This window comes from Gobio gobio (genome assembly GCF_949357685.1).
Source record: "Gobio gobio genome assembly, chromosome: 7".
Taxonomy (NCBI): Eukaryota; Metazoa; Chordata; class Actinopteri; order Cypriniformes; family Gobionidae; genus Gobio; species Gobio gobio.
Genome location: NC_137103.1, coordinates 29,126,803 through 29,153,475, shown reverse-complemented (window position 1 = coordinate 29,153,475; position 26,673 = coordinate 29,126,803). Strand labels below are relative to the sequence as shown.

The 26,673-nt window shown below is 39.8% G+C and overlaps 1 protein-coding gene across 1 annotated transcript; it reads left to right on the top strand.

Moving 5' to 3' along the window:
* The first annotated feature begins 1,934 nt into the window (after positions 1-1,934).
* ttf2 (transcription termination factor, RNA polymerase II) lies at positions 1,935-26,029 on the top strand. Its single transcript, XM_079821503.1, has 23 exons — positions 1,935-2,065; positions 2,257-2,368; positions 2,535-2,621; positions 3,145-3,214; positions 3,374-4,351; positions 4,466-4,586; positions 5,033-5,212; positions 5,315-5,472; positions 13,415-13,496; positions 15,678-15,776; positions 15,946-16,096; positions 16,628-16,733; positions 16,867-17,051; positions 18,286-18,439; positions 18,750-18,841; positions 18,943-19,022; positions 20,370-20,506; positions 20,587-20,757; positions 20,841-20,893; positions 21,154-21,307; positions 21,466-21,548; positions 22,334-22,408; positions 23,924-26,029. Exons 1-23 carry the CDS (start codon positions 2,038-2,040, stop codon positions 24,066-24,068), a joined length of 3,501 nt encoding a protein of 1,166 aa, XP_079677629.1. The 5' UTR covers positions 1,935-2,037; the 3' UTR covers positions 24,069-26,029.
* Positions 26,030-26,673: the final 644 nt, after the last annotated feature.

Below are 26,673 nucleotides of genomic sequence, written 5' to 3'. Positions count from 1 at the left end.
ACAGGATTATCCCTCACTCACGCTGCTGTCTCCACTCACGAGCGGATCACATTCTTAATAAACATGTTACCTCACACTCTAAACGGCCGCAGGTGATGTTATGTGGATGTGGCGGTGGCGGTGGGGAGTTCTCGTTGTCACGGTTAGACATTGAAGCTAGAATTTGTTTCACTCTCTCTGAGCACCCGTAGCATTATGGGTAGGGCTACAGTAGCTGCAATCCCACATAATCAATAATTCATTGAATAACATACACTCAGCTAAGTTAAGTCAAATGCTCTGTGACCAGCCCAATCTTTAGGGGACGTGTTTGGATTTAAGGAGTCAGCTTGCTCATGGTTGCTCAGCACTAGCTGTGAGCTAAACTCTGTTTTTGTACTTGTCATTTCCCTGGTCTTTCAGGGAGCATCTGACTCCCAAAGCAAAGCACAAACATACTGTCTGCCTAAATACAACAATTTCATCACTGTGTCATCACCACCAGTTTTGGTACACAGAAAGAGAGTTCTCTGTTTATGTTTTTGTGTTACCCATGAGTACGGTCACCTGCTTGAAGGTCAGTAGCCTATTTAGTTTCTGTCAGTGGTACTCTGACAGTTATTCTTCCTGATATAAAAGCACAGAAAAAGTCAAAACATGTCATATAATAACAAATAGCCACTCTGTGTCTATATCGCTGTGTGGCTTTAGCAGTTATTAACTGCACAGGCTTTCACTCATCCTTGAGATGAGTAGCACTCGTCCTCTTGTGTCCTTTTCATGATGATAAGAAATATTGCTGCTCCAGATGGCATTTCGCATAATTCAACTATTCTTTCTTCGTAGAGCAGCCAGAGATGATAGCTACCTGCCTGGTTAGGAGAAACTTCAGACAAAGCGTAAGCTGAGCAGCTGCTTTCATTTGTGTTGTGAGCATGTGCTTTTGAGGCGTTTACACACTTCTGAGAATGAGACTTCAGATACTTCATTGTTTATACATAATTTAAAAAAATGCTGGCGTGGAAATTACAAATGTTGTTTGGAGGACACATAACTGCAGTAGCTAATGTTCTAATGAACTATGAAAAGTACAAATATATAAAGTGCAAATAAAGCCCCTTCATTTATGTATTTTAATTATACATACATTTTTATTTTATATGTATTACATTTTCAATGGTAGCTAGAGATGAAAGTGGAATCAGAAGAGTAGCCTAACAGAAGAACCGTGAAAAGATGTCCTGAAGAAAGCTGGAAGATTATTTGATGATATTTCTTTGGGGTGGTGATTAACCTAAGTTGTAATGAAAAATTGTGAAGCAGTCTGGGAGATGATTTTGTTTGAAGCCAAATATAACAGGACATAGCTATTTGAAAGTGATTTCGTATTTTAACTAGTGAACTGATAACAAAACGTTTCTGCTGAAGATGCAGAGGAAAGGGCCCAGATTATGTTAAAATATGAGGTAGCCTATAGCTCAATATGAGGTAGGCCTATATGGATCATGGATGGATTATAGGCCTATTCGTAGCATTTTTTATGGAAATCATTCATCAAAGGCGTACGTAGGCCTTTGCATTCACGCAGATCAAATTCATGATTTTCCAGTGACAGCTGGCAGGGAACTATAGTAGCTAGACCCTTATGTGTGAGCAGTACAGTAACAGTAGCTCATGTTCAACACCCTTGTTATGAATCATATTCAAAACACCAACTAGACGCGTCACTTCCATCCTTTCATGTGCACATGACTCCACCTGCTGGAATAGCCGAATAAATTACATTTGAACATTTGCCATTTATTTGTTTGGTCAATAGGGCAAGATGCCTGTACAAAATGTACCATGGTAAGCATAGCTTCTGCCAAAATACCACAGCTTCTACTAATTTTGTTACTGATGTGCGCAAATTTAATTACAATAGCTCGGTCGTTTCAGCAATGCATGTATTGGCTACAGTGCAGATTACGTCATCAGAACAGCGACAACGGCGGCATTTTGTGTTCATAGTGAAAGTGAAGCCGGTGAGTGAATGAAATAAGCCGCTGTCATAAGAAGATGGAAAGAGTTTTGTGTGAAACACACGGTGAGTACCGTACACTCGTTTATCAGAGAAGAAAGATATTGTTGAGCAGTTTTACTCTGTAAGCAATTTGTGTTCACAAGCTGTATAACTTAGCTCAGGGCAATATGTTGTTGTTGTCTTCTGATGCATGAATGCGAAAGTGCATTTTAATTTATTTAGGAAAAATTGCTTATTCTATTTGTGTTATTCAGGCAGTACATGTTTGTTGAAGACTGGAGTAAAGGAAGGACCGAATAAAGGCAAAAGTTTCTATGTTTGCACTGCGCGTGATGCAACGCCCTGCAACCTTTCACTGCCTACAGAGTGAGTGTTTACACGCCTTTATATATGCATTATAATAATATCAGCATAACTGTACAATTTCCACTATATCTATTGGGCACATTCACATGAGAATAGGTGGTTTTGTTTCTCATGTGTATGGCTCAGTGTGTTGCCCTGCTCTGAGTATATCATGTATGTTCTTCAGGATCCCTCCATCTCACTGCCTTCAGCATGAGGACTCCATGGTTGAACTTCAAACACTAATTTACAATGAAAAACAGGGCAAATACAAGTAAGGGTTATGCTGTATACCTATCTACTTTACTACGTACCTGCTATGAGACTGGAAATGTATAGTGTTAGCGAGGACAGATCCAGTAGAAACCAATATAAACAATGAAGAACTTGGTTTGGTCAATTGAAAGGATACAGCAATGACTGCTTAAAATAGTTCTTGAATTCATATGCAAAACCAGTTGGTATTATTCTGACAATTCCATAAATGTTCCATACAAGGAGTTCTGTTCCACTACATGAATGCAGTTACTGTAAAATAGACTAAATGTCCTTCATTCAAAAGCAAGTGTCATAGGTTTGTCTAGTTAGTCATAAATCCAAGACAACTCTTCTCTGAGCTTCTCTGAATGTCTCTAGGCAGCAACTGATCACATGGAGATTTTTTTGGCTTGGTCAAATTCAAATATCCAAACATTCTCTTTAATATAACAGTGAAAGGAAGAGAGGAAAGGATTATACTTTATTAATACTTAATACTTTATAAACATAATTTGATGCATTATTTCTTTCACAATCAGGTTGTTTTATCGCTGTATGCTTGGAAAAACTGAGGGACAGAAGTGGTGTGGGTGTGTTCCGTGGAGAGAGGTGCACATGTATTATTTACAAATATATTAACATTTAATAAAAAATAACATATTTGTGTCCACTTATACTGTATAAGTAAATCAGTCTTAAGACTTTTTGTTTTTATAATTATGAATACATTTCTTGCCACAATTCAGTTGTTTTACAACCTTCTTGCAGAAAGACGCTGAGAGACGGACTGATTTGTCAGACAAAAATCTTCAGTCCTCCAGTCTCACTCCAGTCAGGAACCCTTTCAAAGTCAAGTCAAAACAAGACGAATCTTCAGAACACAGGAGGGATCCAGATGCTGAAAATGATAGAGGAGAGGTTAATGGTGAAAATAAACATGTGAACGGTGAATATCATAGCAGTGCTAAAAAGAAAGAAGAGCGCTTCAAGACAACAGAGATGGAAGGGAATAATAAGAATGGCCCGGATGTCTTGGACAGAGAGGGGAAAGACTCTGGAGGTTCAGAGTCTTGGAGGAACAAGAAGCTTCCCGCTGGGATAAAGATAAAGAAGCGAGTATCTGATGATAAGAGACCTAAGAGCACAGCTGAGGATGAGACATTTCCTGAGAGTCCAAACTCTGTGAAGGAAAGTGTTCAAGGACTGTGTGAATCTGAGACCAGCATCAAAGTCCAGCAGGAGCAGAAGCCTACAAAAACAGGCAGCTCTGCACAAAGCCCTTCAAAAAGCTCATCTGGACGTGATAAGAAACCTTCAGTAGATAATAAAACAAAGGATGACTGCTCAAACAAGCAAAGCACTTCTGATTCAAAACCAGTTGCAGATAAAGCTCAAAGCCTGCAGAGCAAGAGCCAGTCACCTTCATGCTCCACATTACGGGATGTGCCAGTTTCTGAAAAGCCCTCAGCACTTAATGCTCAGAAGACAGTACCAAACCAGAGTCAGAAGAAGGACCAGAAGGGCATAGCGCGGTTCGGTGAATGGAGTGATGAGGATGATGATGTTCAGTTGGTGTCGGTACAGCCTCCCACCCAGCAGAGTGCTCCAACTCCAGCTGCTCCAACTCCAGCTGCACCTCTTCAGAAAACACTCACCTCTTACCCTGGTTTCCAGCCTGCTTCTAAAGTCCAGGGTCAGTCTGAGGACCTCCACAGCCATCTCACAGCCCAGCTCAAGCAGAAGAAGGTTACTCGGTCTTTATATTAAGTACAGTTAGTATTTTGTGATAGTTACAATAATAGTGTGATGTAATACAAATTTGATTCAATTTATGTTGCTTAACGCTCCATCTTTTCTTAGGCCACTCTTTCAGTGGTGAATGTGTCTGCTCTGCCAGATAAAGGAGAGCGTTTGAAGAGTCAGGTGAAAGAACTGGAAGAGGCTCTGGGGTCTCTGAGCTTGACAACAGCTTCTCTGTCTGGTGAGACTGATGCTATTCATATGTGACTTGAATATACCTCTGCTATGATGAGCATGTTTTTAGTTTCCAAATCAAAATTTATTTGGGTGTTTTTTAGAGGTGGAATACACTACCATTCAAAAGTTGGGGGTCAGCAATAAAAACATAAAACATATCATTGGGAAGATCCCCACAGACACTAATGACTGTGTCATGGTCAATTAAGGTTATGAAACATGGGGCAACATTTTTGAGCGATGTTGCTTGGAAATTTTCCCATTGAGAATGAGCAACAAATTTCTATCTGGATACTTTCGGTCATGGCCCTGTATCTCACTTGGTTGCCCGTTATATCATTTGGTGTGACACCCCAAAAATTGAATGATGCTTTATACACTTAATACCCTTATAGTACTGTGGAAAATTTGTTGAAATATAAATTAATTGATCTAATTATTTAAATGTAGGGTCTCAAGATAAAGACAGAGCTGAAGCAGAACATAAGCCCACACACAGCCTGTCCAATCCATTCAGTCGTCCTGGAGGCACCATCCTCCTGCCCATAGCTCCAGCTCCAGTGCTGAAGGAATCCTCTAGTGGCTCACTGGGCCTGAACCTGAGCCAAGGCTACTCCCAGATGTATGGAGGTATAGTGTTTAATCTCATTTTTCTCTTACAAATTGGTGTTTCCTGTGCCCATTTCATAAGTAAGTGTAATGATGTTCTGATTTGGCCGGTTGTCTGTTCAGTGAATCCTCAGGGCCAGGCTTTCTATGGTGGCAGGATGACTGAGAACAGACTGCTGGCTGTCCGCAATGCCACCACCGAGACCATCGACCATCTGCACGACTCGTTGGAGTCCTGCCCTACAGAAGACACTGAGGCACAGGATCCCAAAGGGATCAAGGTAAGTCAGTTCAGACTATAAAAGCAGTATTGTTCTGTTTATCACATTCATTAACTAATTAAATGTAATGTATTGTATTTTTATTGTTGTTGTTTTTTTCTTTTTTAGCTAGGAGATCATCTATTATACTGTACTCTTAAACATTGTTTTATTTTATTTTACAATTGAAGCAGATTTGCACTTACAGTGTTTCTCTTTGGAGGAAACCAAAACCAATATTTTGCCTATCTTGTACTTTGGTAATTACTTTAGTTACTATGAGTATATGGTATGTAGCAGGGCTATACATAGCGACCATTTTGGGCGCATTTGCGCCTGAAAATTACTGCGTGCGACTGCGAAAAAATATTTAGGCGCACCGGTGCGAGTGACCCGATCGCTTCTCGTGAATAAATGTATAATACAATCGTAATAAAAACTAAAAACACTGACTGACTGAGCAACTGTTACGTTTCGTGCTGCAATCAACTGCTTTTCATGCCTTCTGTCAGCGGAGCATGTGCAAATAACGTGTGCGACGGACTACACTTCACAGATTAAATGGTGAAACCACGGTCTATGGATGAAACAGGCGTGACGCGGCCATGCACTTACCAGACGCCTCGCGGCTCGGGCTGATCTTTCTTTGCAGCCAAACTTAACTAGAAATACCACATTTGGATTATCATAAACAAGGTCGGAAATTAACAGGGGCTTGGGGCAAAAATGCCACCAAAAATGAATCAATATAAAATAATTTAAAAACGCTCCTGTATGAAGTGGTGTAATGGGTTTTATTATGTAGCGTCTAACAGGAAGTACCGGAACTACTAGGTGCTCAGGGTTAATGTGAACGAATGTGAGTTGGAAAATGACGCATGAATAAATGCTGTTCAGTTGCTCTACAATGTGTCGCTTGAATCTATGCCCAACAACACGACATGGTGTCAGAAGTCGGGCGGCAGTAAGAGCTTAATCGCCGGGGAGTGAAAGTAAGCTGTTCTGGGAGTGAAAAAGAAGGTTTTATCAGGAGAAAATAATGTCGGAGGCAGAGGAAGCGGGAGCAAGCGCACCACATATGCAGCCTCGCAGCGTACCGCCCCAGCTACAGATAAACGGAGGCAACAATGCTAACGCAAATCCACCCCCGAACGCCACATTCACCATTCAGCCTCCCGAAGCGTTTGATTTTTCTAAGCCTCAGCAATGGGAAAAGTGGATACGGAGATTCGAAAGATTCCGTTTAGCCAGCAATCTGCATCTTAGCTCCAAGGCTAACCAGGTAAACACGCTCATCTACTGTATGGGGGATGAAGCGGACGATATTCTACGAGGTCAAGCTTTATCGGACGTGCAGAGACAACAGTATCAAGCGGTAAGAGATACTTTGGACGTATATTTTGTGCCCAGGAAAAACATTATCTACGAAAGAGCCCGGTTTAATCAAAGAGTGCAGCTAGCTAATGAGACTGTTGACTCGTTTGTCACCGCGCTTTATGCTTTGGCGGAAAACTGCAACTACGGTGCACTACACGATGAGTTAATAAGAGATCGCCTCTTCGTGGGACTCAGAGACACTAGCTTAGCTGAGAGATTACAAATGGACAAGGATTTGACGCTGGAGAAGGCAGTAAATCAAGCCCGGCAGTCAGAAGTGATAAAAAGGCAACAAACAGACATTAGATGAGAGAACAACACGGAAATAGATGCTGTGTCAGTGAAATCTAGAAAACAACAGCATCCAAAACAACAGTATCCAAAACACAAGTCCCCAACTCAGCCAAAGTACACAGCAAAGTCCAAAACACCAAATGAGAGATCCTGCTATAGATGTGGGAAAACACCTGCACATGCTAAAGTTCAATGTCCAGCAAAAGATGTGACCTGTCATACTTGTGGTAAAAGAGGACATTACAGTAAGGTGTGTAAGTCTGCTAAATCCGTGCATGAGATAGAAACCGAGAAATATAATGACACACCCATGTTCCTTGGTTCTGTGGACGCAGGTTTAGATCCTTGGTATGCAGATCTTACCATCAGAAACCACAAAGTCAGATTTAAGATAGACACTGGAGCGGATGTTTCAGTTATCCCAGCCCAGATGTACTACAGTATAAACCAAAATGTGTCAGAGTTATGCAAACCAGACAGACCATTGTTTGGACCTGGGGGCACTCCTCTCAATGTGTTGGGTATGTGCAGAGAAACATTGTGCAAAGGTGAAGAAGAAATTGAAGAAAACGTATATATTATCAAAGATTTGCACATAGCACTGTTGAGCAGGCCAGCAAGTGTCAAGCTAAACCTTGTGTCTAGAGCAGATTGCATAGACACGGAGGTGTTAAATGAGAAATATCCAAAGCTGTGTCAGGGTTTGGGGTTAATGCAGCAACCTTATACTATTAAGCTGAAACCTGACGCTGTTCCTTTTTCTCTGGCCACACCAAGACGGGTCCCCATTCCTTTGTTGGGAAAAGTGAAACAGGAACTGGAAAAAATTGAGTCCATGGGAGTAATCAGCAGAGTTGAAGAGCCAACTGAATGGTGCTCAGGTATGGTCCCAGTGCCAACCAAAAATGACTCAGTGCGCATTTGTGTGGACCTCACTCACCTCAATGATGCAGTGTGCAGAGAGAAGTACATCTTACCTTCAGTGGAACAGACACTTGGATCCCTGGCTGGAGCAGTTGTCTTCAGTAAGTTAGATGCCAACAGAGGGTTTTGGCAGGTCCCATTGTCACCTGAGTCAGCACACTATACAACATTCATTACCCCTTTCGGACGCTACCATTTTAACAGACTTCCTTTTGGAATAGCCTCAGCCCCAGAACATTTCCAATGGAGAATGTCAGTGATTCTCAATGGGCTATCAGGCGTGGTTTGTCACATGGATGACATACTCATTTGGGGAAAGGACCAGCAGGAACATAATGTCAGACTTCACACAGTGCTTCACAAACTGCAGGAGGCGGGTGTCACACTAAATATGGAGAAATGTGACTTAAGCAAACATGAGGTAAAATTCCTTGGACACATTTTGTCCGCGAAGGGAGTCCAACCCGACCCGGACAAAATCAGAGCAGTCAAAGCGATGAAAGAGCCGTCAAATGTCAGCGAAGTGCGCAGCTTTCTTGGGATGGTCAACCAGTTAGGTAAATTTATTCCAGGACTGGCTGAAAAAGATAAGCCCCTAAGAGATCTGCTTTCAAAGAAAAACCAGTGGGTTTGGGGCTATGCACAACAAAAAGCATTTGATCAGCTGAAAAGTGAACTGACATCAACTCCTGTTCTCACACTCTATGATCCAAACAAAGATCTTAAGCTGTCTGCTGATGCCTCATCCTATGGACTCGGAGCAGTCCTATTTCAAAAAGAAGGTGAGCAGTGGAGACCGGTAGCATACGCCTCACGCTCCTTAACTGAGACAGAGCAGAGGTATGCACAGGTGGAGAAGGAGGCGCTTGGACTAACGTGGGGATGTGAAAGATTTAAAGACTTCCTCATCGGGAGACACTTCTCCTTAGAAACTGACCACAAGCCACTTGTCAGTCTGCTGGGACTACAAGCCCTAACCGAGCTTCCACCCAGAATCCAGCGGTTCCGACTTAGGCTCATGAGGTACAGTTACTCCATTTCACACACTCCAGGCAAAGCACTCTTCACAGCGGACACCCTTTCACGCGCACCTGTCGAACAAGATTCAGATCCTAAAGCTGCAGCAGATCTAATGGCGGACACAAACATCTACGTTGATGAAATAATCAGAAGCCTACCTGCTAGCTCAACATACATCACACAACTGAAAGAACAATTAAAGGCAGATAAAACGTGTTTTGAAGTCATGTCTTTGTGTCAGAGAGGCTGGCCAGATTACAGCCATCTCACGGGTCCAATCAAAGCATATTGGCCACACAGAGACACTCTAACTGTATGTGATGAATTGTTACTGAAAGGCACCAGACTCGTGATTCCTACCACTATGCGCAACTCTGTTCTCAAAGCCCTACATGAGGGACATCAGGGAATGTCCAGGTGCAGAGAGAGAGCTAGAGAGACAGTGTGGTGGCCTGGTCTGAGTGGCCAAATCAACGAGCTTGTAAAAAACTGCACCACATGCATTAAGGAACGAGCCAATTCAGTGGAACCATTAATGCCCAGTGTGCTCCCGGAAAGACCATGGCAAAAAGTTGGAGCTGATCTTTTTACTCTTAACAACAGTAACTATGTTCTGGTGGTGGACTACTATTCCAGATTTGTGGAGTTAGCAAAACTGACGCCCACGAGATCAGAAGACGTTATAGTACACCTAAAGTCAATCTTTTCCAGACATGGCATTCCAGAGCTTTTCTACAGTGACAATGGACCTCAGTTTTCAAGCCAGTTGTTCAAAGACTTTGCAGCAGAATACGGTTTCAGACATGTAACCAGCAGTCCAAAATTTGCTCAAAGCAATGGTGAGGCTGAGCGTCACGTCCAGACTGTGAAAAGACTACTAAAGAAAGCAAAAGACCCATATCTTGCACTTTTAGCCTACAGAGCGACCCCATTGGCTAATGGATACAGCCCAGCGCAACTACTAATGGGACGGAGACTTCGTACGCCAGTTCCTCAGCTTCCCTCGTTGCTCATTCCCAGCCTGCCGAATGAGGCTACAGTGGTGAAGAGAGAGAGAGAGAGAGAGGAGACTAATGGACAGTTTAGTGTTTAACAAAAGACATCGTGTGAGAGATCTTCCTCAGCTTTCACCTGGACAACCGGTGTGGATCACAGACACCAAGAGTGAAGGGACTGTTATCTCACCTCATTCTACACCCCGCTCATACATCGTGGGAAGCCCTTCAGGAGTCATCAGGAGAAATAGACATCATCTATTGCCATTGCCTGAAATCACACCAAAGGTTCAAATTCCAAGTACACCAGTCTGTCCAACAGAGGGCGCCAGGCTCACACCAAACTACTCAGAGTCTGCAGTTAAGACTCCAAAGGCAGCTTCCCCAGGTCCTGTCAGAACCAGGTCTGGTAGAAGTGTTATAAAACCTCAAAGACTGGACTTGTGAATACAAAAGAGTACGAAAAAAATAAAAATGAAAAAAGAGAATGTGTTCAATAAGTTGTAAAAAGAAAAGAAAAGAAAAGAAAATGTTTTCGTTCATGCAGTAAATGTTCATTTAAGTCTGCATTCATTTCCTAGAAAGGGGGATGTGGTGTAATGGGTTTTATTATGTAGCGTCTAACAGGAAGTACCGGAACTACTAGGTGCTCAGGGTTAATGTGAACGAATGTGAGTTGGAAAATGACGCATGAATAAATGCTGTTCAGTTGCTCTACAATGTGTCGCTTGAATCTATGCCCAACAACACGACATATGAGTTCTTGATTGAATCTTTATCAGCTGCAGTCCATAACATTTATTTAAAGTTTAAAAATGACTAGATGCATATGAGTGAGTACATCATGAATCCATTTTCCAAACCGTGTTTTTATCTTACCCTGAATCACTATGGTACACATATAATAAGTGTTTCTATTCTGACTATTCCAGTTTGGTTCGCAGCGCTGTGGAGGAGCACAGTCCCTGTGTGACTCGCCAATCGCCATACTGTGCGTTCACACCGCCGCCGGCGAGAGCGTCAAACTTCGCTCTGGCCGCCCTGCCATCGACGCTGTAGAAAGATTCGTGGACGCGCTGCCACTCTGACGTAGATCGAATGCTTGGTCTTTTTTGAAACTGCATTTAAAGGGGCTGCAAAGCAAACACACATGTTGATCGGCGTTTGTGCTGACTGACCACAGGTAGGGTATAACCGTATAATATAACCTCATGAAATAATTTAAATGTGAAAGTTTAAAAAAAGCAGATCGATGGAAAGAACTTAATTATAGAACATGTTTGCTAACGAAATAAACCAATTAAAAGCCATTTGTGTGGTGGATAAATAAAGTTGCACGTCTTCTTATCAAACCCGCCGCACCATTTGATCAGCCTCTCCTCTATTTTGCTTGGGAACTAATGTGGTAGGAACCGAAGTTTACAGCGCTGCGGTCTCTAGAATCATGTCAAGCGGAGCACTTCTACATTCCCATTGGTTGCCGCCGGCTGCCGCCGAACCGCGTCATAGCTCATTACCATAAAGTTGACCTGACTTCAACTCTCCTCGACGCCCAAATCGTCCAAGACGCGCCGCACCGCTCTCGCCGGAGCTCGCCGCCGGGCTCCCATTGAGAATGAATGACTTCCGGCCACTTTGACGCTCTCGCCGGCGGCGGTGTGAACGCACAGATAGACACACCAAGCGGCAACCTCCCGCAGTTTCTCTTGAAGCCAATACGGAAGTGCCTCAAACTGCAATTCATCGACTGGCCGCTAGGGACAGGATCCAGAAGGGAGCAGAATCTCATTGAGCCTCATGTTAAAATGGCCAACTTTAGAGCAGAATAAAACATGTTTACAGCCTGGTACAAATTGTGCTTTTGGTCTATACGGCTCATTTTGCCCTTCATGATAACTGTGAGGGGGGTGAATTTTTTTATAACTCATTCGTTTACATTATATAAAGCCTTAAAATTCTGCATAATTAAGGGCGTGGCCATTTCAAGTGACAGGTGGATAGAGACCATTCACCTGCTGTCTGTTAGTCATCGCGTCACTTAAGCTCCGCCCACGTCCCGCCTTTTTGCCCATTTTCTGTTATCCGGGAGTGACGCGCGATGACGCGCTGCCAAGATGGCGCGTCCCTAATTTGCGCTTCAGAACGGCTCATCAGAATCCTATGGGTGACGTCACGGACACTACGTCCATATTTTTTTACAGTCTATGAGACACACACAGAGAGAAGTAGATCCGGCTGCAGTGTTCTTCCACAAGATGCACGCAGTTCTGTTTATTAGCGCCAGAGCGCCAAAAGTTACGGACTGCTATTGCTCCGACTCGAGTATTGGCATGATTGCAAATGTGATACTGATCTTGTACAAAAGTCCAATAGACAAGTTGAAATTAAGTAACAACGTTTTAGCCACAATAATGTTTATTTCGTGAAAATCAAAACAACACCAGTTGTGTATCTCCAAGCGGTTCGATCGAATGAATCTGCGTTTGAACGACTGAATCAATGACTCCCACATAGACTTGACGCCTCCTACTGTCTGTTTTATTTTCATATTTATACTTTGCATGGACTTTTTATTTAAAATATAAATATTTTAACTAAGTTTAAGTTTAACTTGTACATAGCCTATTTCTAAATTCAAAAACTTATATTTAAAACATTTATACAACATTATTTACCCATGAGCTGCATGTAAATGTATCTAAACACCATTTCAGATAGAGCTTTTGTGCCACTTCTACTTTTGATGCGGATTTAATTTGATTGGTAACAGTCTAGTTGTGTCTTATTGCTCTAACTGAATTTATTGTTTAAATTAAAATTAAAAAAAAAAACCTTTTCTATTTTAAATGAAGAAATTGACAAAAGATGATGCATACATTTAAAAAGATTAGAAAACATTGCTCTTATAATGGTAAAAATGCCCCTGGACATTAATTTAAAGGGACAAAGATCATCCTGTAATGGGAAAGTTATAATTGGAATACGTGTTATTGATCAGAAAGTGCTCCTAAATTTTTGACTGTGCTCCTAATTTTTTTTAATTAGGAGCACAAGTGCTCCTCAAGAAAAATGTTAGCGTAGAGCCCTGTGTAGTACTATCCAAATTTTAAATAAAAGATAGCAAAAGGGTTTTTGTAACCGCTGAAGAGAGATCTTGTGAAGAGAGCTATTGCATAATTAGCTAAGAGAGCTATTGCATAATTTCACATATTTCTTGTGCAATAGTTGGAATGGTTAAACAATGCTGTTTTAATAAGATGGTAAAAGAAAATCACTTCACATCATTTGTCATCTTGCTTACTAAAACGGCATTATTTAACCATGACTTTGTCATGATGATCTTGCTTCACAAGGTGGAGCTGTTGCCTCATCAGAGGAGAGCCCTGGCCTGGCTGCTGTGGAGAGAGACACAGAAACCATGCGGAGGAATTTTGGGTAATAATGATTATTGGGTTAGAATGATTGATGTTTCAATTTAAGATGCATTTTGTGAATTTTATTGTATTTATGCAGCCAGTCATTACTGGATAATAAGCCCGGAGAAGATGATCAGGATATGATGCGAAGGGGTCTTGTATCACTGTCAGAGTTTTGCAACATTACATTATTCATTAATTTCATTTAATTTATTTATTAAGCACTTTACAACTGCACATGTAGAACCAAGTTCTGTACAATCAACACACAAACACATAAAATGCAGTAAAACATAACACAAGATGAACCATCTACAGTATCACTTAAAGGGATAGTTCACCCCAAAATTTAAATTCTCTCATCATTTACTCACCCTCATGCCATCCCTGATGTATATGAATTTATTTCTTCAGATAAACACAAACAAACAGTTTTAGAAAATACATTTCTGTGAATTAATCCAAGAAAATTGCTAATATTTTTAAAAACTTTTTTAACTGTAAATTAATGCTTCCTGTTTACTGTCATGCGAGCAAGCACGAGAGGGGCTGATGAAAGAAAGTCATATACATCAGGGAAGGAATGAGGGTGAGTAAATTAAGAGAGAATTTTCATTTTTGGTTGAACTATCCCTTTAAAAACACACACACTAGCCCTACTCCTTAAAAGAAAAATATATTTTTTTTACACAAGCTTCAAAGGGGGTGGGGGAACCCTCAAATGGATCTGAAGGGACAAGGGAGGAATATTGCACTTTTATGTAATTTCCGCCTACCCCTGGGAATTACATAAAAAAAAGGTCATATGCCTCCATTCAGATCCATTTGAATAAATCTTGCATGCATGATCCAGACAAAAAAACAGTAATTTCTGGAATCTAGTGGAAACAGCCAAAACTGTCCGCAGGGTGCTAGAGCACACAGGGCCTGAGTTATACACTTTCAAAAAATCAAAAAGCACCTCTTTTTTTGGGGGGGGGTTATTATATTATTATTATAGCTAAGACAACATGCTTAAATGTTTATCACTTATAGCTGTGTTTTATGTAACTTTCCTGTAAAATGACACTAACATTTTTCATTTAGACCACTATATGTGGGTATAGGAAGCTTTTCAATTTGGGTTGGCCAAATCGAGGCTGAAATGGTCCCAGAGTAATTTAGTGTAAAAGAGTTGCAATTGATATGCTGAATAAGACCAGCATTGAAATGGTTGTCAAATTTTAGTTCTGGGTCAAACACAAAATCCCTGGATTGCTTACTTGATCATGTAGATAGGCTGACCACGGACCTAAATAAGTCATAATCCCTGTTTTTCCCTGATTTAACTGAACCAGATTGTGGGCCACCTAGTTCTTAGCCTTATCCAAATACAAATACAACAAGAGTGAATAAAAAACAAAATTATCTCCTTGTTCCAAAGGGAGATAAATTTGTATGTGTGTATATATTGTATATTTTTATATAAAGTGGTAGGACGTTATATATTTAAAAAAATTAAACCGAGAGGCAGCGTGAACATATATACTTATTAAATGAGAGGAAATGGTCATTAAATGTTGATTTTATTTTTTATTTTATTTTTAATTATGTTAAAATAAAATACAACTAATATGAAAAAAATGCAACTACCAAAGCTATGTAGCAAAATAGTTGATTTTTAGAGGTTTTTGACCATGGAGTGCTGTGACTCACAAATAAAAACAATTATTCTGTAGAGCTGAGCAAAAATCTATCATAATGCAGGAAAACTCTTGAAGCCGAATATTAAACTACAGCCAGTTCAGTTCAGTCTGCATAAAGATAATTTTTCACCATGAAATTAAGTCTATGGTGCCTTCTTACATTTCCATGGTTCTCATAGTTAGGAGTAAATATTTAAAAGATTTTTGTTTCCCCATTTGCTTCAATAGCACAATAATAAATCCATGACTTTCTCAAATTGGCAAAAAAAAATATTTAATTATATCAGTCAAAAAAGAGAAAAAATGTACTGTCACTCCCTCAGCTTTTTTGTATTTTAATACCCGTGTACTACATAACAAATGATAGTGTTACAAATGTTCATCAATTTTGAAAAAAAAAAATACTGTGTACATATATATAAAAACATTGCTAGATTTGTGATGTTAATAACTGTGGAAATGTCATCACAGTGTGTGAAAAGAGTTCATTAAACTTGTTTTTTATTTATTTTAAGCTGATGACATGGGCCTGGGAAAGACCCTCACAATGATCTCCCTCATTCTGTCTCAGAAGAAGAAGGATGAAAAACTGGAGGAATGGCTCTCTAAAAAGGGTATCCATCACTTATTAATAGCTCCTACCCTTAGATGTTCAATTTGTCTTTGTGTGTGTGTGTGTGTGTGTTTTATCTGATTAGGGCTTTCTGCCATGTCTGCTGTTCACAAAGCTGTTGTATAATCTAACAGATGCAGAATTGTATGTATCATAATTACCGTCCTCAGATTCAACCATAGTGGCTTCTCAGGGGACGTTGATCATCTGTCCTGCTTCTCTGGTGCATCACTGGAAGAACGAGATTGACAAGCGTGTGAAGAGTAGTCGCCTCAGTGTGTATTTGTACCATGGCCCCAACAGACAGAGGAGTTCAACCATGTAGGCCACACTTACACACACATCAACAACAGAAAGATCACACACACACACACACACACACACACACACACACACACACACACACACACACACACACACACACACACACACACACACACACACACACACACACACACACACACACATATCTGTGAAGCATTTAGCAAACTGTACATGTTGCATGATGAAAATCGCATGCCTACACATTCAGTTGCCTAAAAATGATCTGAATAATTAATTTTTATGACATGAAATACAAAATATCAAACCATGTAACAAACTTGTTTGTTTATTTATTTACTCCACCAACTGGTCCCAAATGCATTTTTAGTGGATATGAAGTCGAGGGCTCCCCTTATTTTACTACATTTATTTCTAAAAAAAATGATACTTGGTTATTGGTATTGGGCTTTTTTATTCCTTGTTTGAAAATGCAATGGCATTCATACATTTTTATTTGTCCAAATATTTTTCGTAGTCACTTGTCATCTAGCTTAATATTTTATACTCTCTGCAATCTGTCTTCACCAGCCTTGCTGAGCATGATGTGGTGATCACTACGTACAGTCTGGTCTCTAAGGAGATCCCTGTGCAGAAGGAGGATGCGGAGAAACCCTCTCAGGACTCAGATCATGTGGTATGAATACTGACCACAACATTTAAATGATTCATTTGATTGGCTGAGATGTTTAAGGGCCTGGGCCTGGTTTGTTTTGTTGTCCCAGTATCACTCAGAAGTTTCTTTAAGTAGCTTTTTCTTCTGGTCGTAGGCCTCAGACCTGCCTCCTCTTTTACGTGTTGCCTGGGCACGAGTGATTCTTGATGAGGCTCACAACATTAAGAACCCTAAAGTCCAGACGTCCATGGCGGTGTGTAAGCTGCGTGCCCGATCCCGCTGGGCTGTCACTGGAACCCCCATCCAGAACAACCTGCTGGATATGTATTCACTGCTCAAGTACGATCAGTTTGAGTCTTTCTCTTTGACTCAGTTTGCTACTTTTCAAGAAATATCCCAGGACTTTGTTCAGACAGGCAGCAAAAATGTGTAGGGATAAGGCGGCAACATTTTTTTGGGCATATCTGATTCATATCCATTTTTTTGTGAAGCCTGAACAGAAAAAAACATGGCTTTTGATATTTACAGTCTTTATCTAAAACCCATATGTTGTTTGAAATCTGATAAAATATTTTTTTATTGTGTTTGTTTTTGGGAGAGTTTTATCCAAATAGATTGGATATAAGCTATACATTTCATCAGTTCATGCAATGTCTCTGATGTCTAACACCTGATCTCGGCCTTGCTGGTGTCATACTCTATTGTTCAAGCTAAGGAATGTAGTGCATCTCAGTCAGAACAGTCATATCTGATTTTAAGTAAATTTTTCCATAGTTCAGGACACACATGTAAAGCCACACACCATGCTCAAAAGTGTATACAGCTGTGTCCGAATACACACATTTTTGCTCTTTCCTATGTGAATATGGTTACTACGATTATGAGCTTAATCGCATTAGTTTGATTGAAGTATTGCGTTTACATGAGGTAAAGTTAAATTGCAATATTGCCAAAATCCCATTTATAATCGCAATATGAGGGTGCTATGAAGTAAATGGAGAATTAGTGAATGGTTTTGGGCACATCATACTGGACAATGAGACACAAAAATCTGTTAAATGTTCATGCATATATTAAGTCATACTTGACATCCACATGCATATTGTATTCTGAAAGAGTTGCATTTACACCTTCATTCCAATGCATCTCTTGTATGATCGGAGATCTCACTTACCTTCGCAAAATGCAAGTCATCACTTACATATTAGATAAGAGATTGCATTAACTAAATTAGTTTTAAGAGTTTTAAAATAATCTATGGATAATTCAAAATGCTTTCCATCATTTCTTAGTAAAGGATGGGATTGGAAGTGAAGAGAAGACGAAAATGTTTGTTCAATTCTCGCTTTGGGAGAGAAACGAGAGAGAAATAAGTGTTATTCAGTGAAAATTTCATAAATAATCTGATATTGTTGATTCACTCGAGTGAGTAAATGACAAGAGCTGAGTATCTGTTGGCCAAGATTCTGCAGCACAGGGATTTAACGATTCAGTCCATCATAGAGATGTATTATGTGGCAGACTACTTTAACTGCTGTTGTTTTTGCACATATGCATGCATGTATGTATGCAGATTTCTGAGATGCTCTCCATTTGACGAGTATAAGCTGTGGAAGGCTCAGGTGGATAATGGCTCAAAGAGAGGAGGAGAGAGACTGAACATCCTCACCAGAGCACTGCTGCTTCGCAGGACCAAAAACCAGCTGGACTCTACTGGGAAACCACTGGTACACACACACACACACACACACACACACCCCATGTGTAGTTTTCATAGTCTTGAAATTAATAAAAACCTCAGGCTTTGAAAAGCTGGAAATATTATGGACATTTTAAAATTGTTTCCTGACCTGAAAATAAATAAAATCCTAAAATGTCCTGGAAATTTCTATAGTGAGCATATATATATTTTTTAGTTATGCTCAGACTATTTCTTCAACAAGAAATTGCTCTTTGTGAGTGTAATCTCTATAAAATAAATGTATTGGCAAATTGGTTTCTTGAAGGAATTTTGTAATGTTTGTGCTTCTGTTTTAGGTGTCTCTGCCTGATCGGACCTGTGAGGTTCACAGATTGAAGCTGTCTGAAGATGAACAGGCTGTATATGATGTTGTGTTTGCACGATCCAGGTATACCATGTCACTGAACCCCAGTCTCTATGTATATTCAGTCCATTTCTTGACGTTTTGCGTGTCTCATACGGACATTGGCTTGTCTTCTTCCTCCCCAGGTCCACACTCCAAAACTATCTTAAGAGACATGAAGAAGGAAACACTAAAAAGGGAGACAATGGCAATCCTTTTGAGAAAGGCAAGCAGTCTCTATCATAACGTTCTTCGATAAGGACTTAATATTAGCGAGTATTTATTCTGTTGTATTAAGGGTGCTTTCACACTTGGTTTGATTGCCTGGACCGAACCTGAGTTCGATTGCTCCCCCCCCATTCTCCGCTGGACTGTGTTCATATTATATTATTTGGGTCCGAACCGGGGTGCGTTTGCATCATCAAAGCAGCAGCTGTTTACCCGGTTGCTTAGTTACGACAGCGAGCGTGAAGGCGGCACAATGCATAGCGTTGCTCACCTCACTTTTATATTTTTGTTTTTGAACCGTTGGTTTAGTTTCCAAAGCTTCGGTACGTAATGGCACTTGCGTCTATATGCCGCGAATGTACTGCAAATGCTCTAAAGAATGCTGAAGATGAGCAGAAAGTAGATCTACTGCTCTCTGCTTGCAGTACAGTCACGCTCGCCAGTTGTCTGGCTATCACCAGACCAAGCTCAATTTAAGATTGAAAATTGGTCTGGGGAGTCTGCAATGTATTTTCTACTGCACAAGATGTGTGATAAACAAGCATAAATTAAATGACTCTGTATGCAATTGGATAGTCCTTCAACCAATCAGACCACAAGAGGCGTGATCAACAGAACAGGGCAACGACCCATTGCTTCTCTATCCGTCATCGTGTTAAATCTGCCAATAGCGGGCCAGGTGGATAAGCCAGTCTGTGATTGGTTCCCGCAAAAGTGTAACAGAAGCAGTAGAAATGAATGTACAGGTTTCCAGACTGAGTTGCAGGGCGAAATCAAATCGCAGGCAGATCAGGCTGAGTTTACCCAGTCTAGCTCGCCAGGAAAATGAGTGAAACTCACACAAACACACATTTTCATCAAATCATATGTCATTAATAGCGGTTCACTTCCGTGATTTAGTTCGATTGCATTCACATCAGCAGCGAACCATACCGGAGTTTACATGAACATTACCCTAGACCACTCTTTTTAAGCAGACTCTGGTACGGATCGCGTGTGCGCACCCGAGTTCGGAAGACCGCGTTCACATCATCCAAACGAACCGAACTCTGACGTCAATCGAACCCTGGTGCGCACCAAAACTGCTAGTGTGAAAACACCCTTAGTCTTACATTTTCAGTCTTAAGCTTCAGTTACATAATCCAAAAATTGGGAGTTTGAATGTGATGTTAAACCATTAACTCGCTAAATTGTTAATGGCTTGTACACATGAGTGGCTATAGATAGGTGTGTATGAGCACAGGAACAATGGAAAAAAAATGTATCTTCTCTTTTAATATTTGTAACACGATGTACAAATTATTGGCATTATAGTTTCCCTGTAATGATTGTGTTTGTGTCTCAGTTGCACGGGAGTTTGGGATGTCTCAGCAGGACTCGCTGTCTTCCTCTCAGCAGCCTCAGGCCTCCAGCACCATCCACATCCTGTCACTGCTGCTGCGTCTCAGGCAGTGCTGCTGCCACCTGTCTCTGCTCAAGAAGGTGATGTTCCCTCTCTGTCTCACACACACTTATTACACACACTCACATACTCATGCAACGTGTATGATGTGTTTTTCCAGACTCTGGATCAGTCAGAGCTGCAGGGGGATGGTGTAGCTCTCTCTCTAGAAGAGCAGCTGTGTGCTCTGTCTCTGTCTGAGCCCTCAGACTCTGAACCTAAAGACACCGTCTCTCTCAACGGCAGCCGCTTCTCCTCTGAGCTCTTCCAGGACACTCGTGAAAGCACTAAGGTGAACATCCTCTGCAATATCCACCTTATTTTTAACGTTAGAGATCTCTGACACTATTCTCTTTGTGATGTTATTTATTTCAGATTTCAGCCATACTGACAGAGTTGAGAGAAATTAGAAAGAAAGATCAAAAAAGGTATGTCAACTAAAGTTTAAGTATATTTTATCAGCGGTAGATCCACATGAATAATGTGTAGGAAGCCTGAATATTCTGTTATAGATCAAGGTTTGTAGCTAAATCTAAGATGGTAAACTCTAATTGTCAACATGTTTTCTATGGGTTTTATCTGAATGAATATTATTCTTTCAATTTGACTTCATGCACTATATTGAGATTCCTTATCCAAAACCAGTTTGTACTTTTTGTAATTTCTCAATGTTGGAATCGCTTGGCAGTGTGATTGTGTCTCAGTGGACCAGCATGCTGCGCATTGTTGCTGTTCACTTGAAGAAAATGGGTCTGACGTTTGCAGTAATTGATGGCACCGTCAATCCCAAACGCAGAATGGACCTAGTGGAGGAGTTCAACACTAACCCCAAAGGACCACAGGCATGTGCTCATTGAGATCACAGAGGGTCAAAGTTAATCTTTTCGTTTATTGTATAATTTGTTGAAGGGCTGTAATCTCACTGCCTGTTAATGCTATCAGTTTGCTTTGCCCACTGAAATTAGGAAGCATTATGTTCGTTGTTTGTTTGATATTACAGGTGATGCTGGTGTCTCTGTGTGCTGGAGGTGTGGGCATCAATCTGATTGGAGGGAATCATCTGTTTCTCATTGACATGCACTGGTGAGCCACTTCACAGGTCCGCAAGAGATTTTAATGATGCTTAAAGGAACATGAAAATAGGCTTATTTTCCAACTCCCCTAGAGTTAAACAGTTGAGTTTTACCGTTTTCGAATCCACTCAACCGATCTCCAGGTCTGACGGTAGTACTTTTAGCATAGCTTAGCATACATCATTGAATCTGATTAGACCATTAGCATCTCGCAAAAAAAAAATTACCAAAGAGTTTCGATATTTTTCCTATTTAAAACTTGAATCTTCTGTAGTTACATCGTGTACTAAGACCGACGGAAAATGAAAAGTTGCTTGATTATTACGCAGGAATGAGAGTATAGTTCCTAGCCATATTGGCCTAGAAAATCGCAACTTTTCATTTTCTGTCGGTCTTAGTACAGAAGATTAAAGTTTTAAATGGGAAAAATATTTTTTGCGTTAGCGAGATTCTAACGGTCTAATAAGATCCAATGATGCATGCTAAGCTATGTTAAAAGTGCTACCGTCAGACCTGGAGTTCGGTTCAATGGATTCGAAAGTTGTTTAACTCTAGGGGAGTTGGAAAATGAGTGGCGTGTTCCTTTAATGAACATGTATCTATAATAGATGGAGGCTCTTTATGTAAGTAACTCTTGCTGCTTGTTTGAATGCTTGAATGCTGTTCATACCATCAGTCTGAAGACAATGAACAGTAAAATGCAAACAAAACGGCTTTGGTTTCAAACTGGTATGCAAGTGCAATGTTTGAGAGAGACAACAAGGACATGTATATGAATTAGGCCTTCATTTACAGGAATCCCGCATTAGAAGACCAGGCCTGTGATCGGATCTATAGGGTGGGACAGTTCCGAGATGTTACAATTCACAGGTGAGTTTTTGTATTCAATAACAGTCATTTACACAGTCAAGGAGAGTTTCATACTGGCAAGAAAAAACAGCTGTTTGCTTCATGAATGAGGCCCTGTTTACAATTGATGTTAAGATGCAGTTTGGTCGATTGGATCACAAGTAGACAAGGGACACACATTCCCGTTTACACCTGGGGCCCGTTCTTCGTACCTCGCTAACTCAGTTAGCTGGATTTGGTTGTTGATGATTTGACATGATCTTGGATTGTTTGGTTCTTCGAAGCTCATCCTGGACTTGCTGTCATAGTAACATGTCCGTAAGCTTAAACTTGCTCGGGAGCAGGCTTATTTCATGTAAACAGGATTAGATTGCATCTTGAGGTGATACTTAAAATCTGTCCCAGCCACTGCTACTTTATTACAAGAGTTCATTACTGAACCAGGGGCAATAATACTAATTTTATATAATACTAATAATATAAAAATGTTATATTGTATATGTATATGAGAATATATAATGTTGTGTAGCCTATAATAATATAGACACAGCCACTTGATCGAGCGATTTATTTGTGATGGAATAATTACTTTACATAATTTTATTTTTATTGGTTTACACACATGTTGTGCAGTTAATCTGAGCCGTGCATTAATTTGAGTGATCACGGATATTATGGGATGGCTTGATGCAGCGCAAGAGAGGATAATTTGATCTTGACCCTTAAGAAACTTTAATACTGTCACGTTACAAATCTGCTTCAAATTGAATTAAAAATTAAATTACAACATTGAAATAAAAATATAAAGGGTGTATAAATACTGTATAAAATCGTGAATATAAATAATTGGTAATCATGTTAAAAAAAAAAACATTTATCATTTATCTATTATAACTTTTATGTTGGTTTGGTCGTTTGGCTGTTTCCTTATAAAGGTCCAGAAATGTGTGGGTTTTTTTGTATAATTTGTTAAGTTAAGTTTTTTGCCAGGTGGCTTTTTAATTATGATGTGATTACGTTGCTGTCTTGACGCCAGCCAATCGCTGCATTACTGATCGTGGTTTCGAGTATCGATGCATCTGCCCTCTTCAGGGAAAACAAGAACGCGCAGTGATCTTAGATCATTTAATCCAGATATTTTAATCCAATCCGCAAATTCTTTTGAAGAACCAAATTAGCCAGAGATCAGTTATCAGGATTAGAAGATCTGGGATCTGTCAAATCATCTTAGATGTATTAAGCGAGGTACGAAGAACGGACCCCTGGTGTTTTAATCTGTAAATGTTTGGGGTTTTTTCCGCAGATCATTCAATGTAATGGACAAAGTAAGCACATGCAATTTACATATGAATGCGTCCAGAAACAATGGAAAAACACACAGAGAGCAGCAGCTGTTTCTGCTCTTATAGCTGCAATACCATGCCAAACGTGATGAGTGCTTGTTAGAAGTAAATTGTGCAAAAAAACATTAGCTGCTGATAAATATCAAACAATCAGATTGATTGTATAGTGTCATGTGGGCCAATCTCTCCACAGGTTTGTGTGTGATGGTACAGTTGAAGACAAGATCTCTTCACTACAGGAGAAGAAGAAGGAGCTGGCTCAGAAAGTCTTGTCTGGAACTGGATCCTCATTTACTAAACTGTCTCTGGCAGATCTCAGGGTCATCTTTGGGGTGTGATGTGCATTTTATTTCAGAAATTAAATATTAATCTGTAGTCTCAACTTAATTTTATCTGCTTTTGTTGTTGTCTTGTACCCTGTGTATTGTATTACCAGGAAAAGGTCAATGAAAGCAAAGACGTTATATTCAAATGCTGCATGTTTATCTTGAATAAATTAAAATGATTACACTATATAATAGTCTCCTGTCATACAATATTCTTAATTAAAAATAATAATAATAATTTCTCAGTTTGTGCATCCAAGTACGGTTGGGCGATAAAACAATAATTATTGTGGTTTTATAAGTTTCCTTGATTTGAAAAAACCCCCCCAAAAGTTAGATAAGTGTTCGATATAATGTTTGTGCGCTATGCAAATAATGCTGCACATGTATGGAATCAGTTTTGTGTCTAAAATATTGAATGTAACTTTTCAACAAAGTAATGAAATTTGAATTGAAATAAAATAAATCATAAAATAAAAATTAGACTTCATTTTCAATACACTGCATGTTTTTCCATTCATTTCTCCATAGGGATTTTTTTTTAAACTATTCATTAAAGCGTTATAAGCCATGAACTGGGCCAACCTGCTATGCAAGTGAATCATAACATTACAAACTTTGAAAAAAACTGTATTTGATCCAGGGCTCTGAACCGGTTCAAGGAACGAAAACGAAAACCGGAAACGAACGAAATTTTAAGAGGAACAAAAACGGAAACGAAATCAAAATCAATTTGAATAGTTCTGAACAGAAACGTTAATTTGAAATGACCATTAACCGGTTAATAACGTTATTTTATCGTTCTCTTTAATATTTTAATTTGGCAGTGACCAATCATGAATAGAGTAGTCCAGCATGTGACGTTGACGGATCAAGCGTGAGTGAAATGTCCGCGCACCATCATCTATGAATCTACCCGTAACACAAGTCAGTGTAGAGCGTGCATTTTCATGCCTCAAGTACATTTCTTTCCCCACTTTGGTCTACTATGAATGTGCAGGTATTGGAGGACATTCTTTTCGAACGTTTAAATAAGCAGTACGGACTTTAAGCTCAAATAGACTGATTTAGGCTGGTTTATGGATTTTGCCTGTCCAAGTAGGCTACTAGCATCTATCAAACATTTTTCCTATAGTCTTTCAGATTGCCAATACAGGACAGGTCAATGTTTTCTATATAGATGGTTGATGCTTCGTATTAAATGGTATGTTATATCGCATTAAATGATCAAGCTTTATTAGCCGACTGAATTTGATTATGTGATGCAAGGACGTGTTGCGCAGTGTTTGCGGTGAAATTAGCAATTGACAGTGCATTAAAAGAGCAATGGTTATCCAGTTTATTTATTCTTTATTCATGCAATTTTTAAAACAAGTCGTGTTGAAAAAAAGTTATGTACAAAGAATGTTATCACTCTTCTGAAAATAATTAGGCATAAGAGGCCACTTTAGATTGTCTAACGCTCCATTAAAACAGGTCCGCTGTTTATGCTTTGTATTTCTGCATGTATTTCTGGTTTTAAAAATGTTATGAAATAAATATTCAAGTTTAATTACCATGCGTTATATTATTATTGAGTAAAAATAAGTCTATTTATACATATTTGTTTAAAGTATAGGCTAAATTAAAATAACGTTATTAACCGGTATTTTTTCATATCAAACCGTTTTCGGAACAGTAATGTTTATTGAGGAACGCAAAAACGGAAACGCTATAATATCGATTCTGCTCGGAGTGAACCAATTGATATTTTTTTTTCCGTTTTTAAGCCCTGATTTGATCTGACAAATACAAAATTCTAAATTGATTACGTCATTTGCAGTGCTTCATGGGAGGGAGCGGGTTGGGCATGTTTTGCTTGCTTTGACTCTGGCATGCTTTTGGCATGTTTTGCTTGCTGTGCAGCATCATAGGTAATGTTTTTAAACACAAATTCTAATAAAGTCCAAATATTTAGTGAATTTCCGCAAAGTAAAAAAAAAAAGCATAGAATTTTAAGAATAAAGTCGAAAAGTTTCGTGAATAAGAAGTCGAAACGTTTCGTGAATAAAGTCGAAATTACACAAACGCAGCCTCATTGACGGAACACACACACACTACAGTGCTGCAGCCGCTAGTGTATTTGAACAGGGGGCTGAAAACTTTCATCATCCATCAGGTAGCCTAATTTCCCTTAAAGGTCCCATGGCATGAAATTTTAATTTTATGAGGTATTTCAACATTAATATGAGTTCCCCTAGCCTGAATATTGTCCCCAAGTGGATAGAAATGTTGATCGGTGTAAACCCGAGTTCTGGCTGTCTTTCTCTGCCTTTGAGAAAATGACAGGCCAGACGAGCCAATCCTGAAGTCTCCTGGTTTGACGTCCAAGCAGGAACGGTTCCCTCCCTTTCCTCCGGCCAGAGAATCTGGCACGCCCATGCAAACGCTCCAGAGATCATTGCTTGTGATCTAGTGAATGCTGGCAGTTTCTCAGTGTTTGGATGTACAAATGAAAACAGAAGTCTTTTTTCAGTTCCTTCTGATCTGTGATCAGTGATTTCTTATGTGTAGCTAATTATTTATTATTCGTGCACACACTGCGGCTTCTCTCTCTCCCGACAGAACGGTGTTTTCT

Coding starts and splice junctions, on each gene's coding strand:
- ttf2 (XM_079821503.1), top strand. CDS start 2,038: ATGGAAAGAGTTTTGTGTGAAACACACG. Junction 5,473..13,414: donor AGGATCCCAAAGGGATCAAG/GTAAGTCAGTTC, acceptor TTGCTTCACAAG/GTGGAGCTGTTGCCTCATCA. Junction 20,894..21,153: donor AGAAAGAAAGATCAAAAAAG/GTATGTCAACTA, acceptor ATCGCTTGGCAG/TGTGATTGTGTCTCAGTGGA.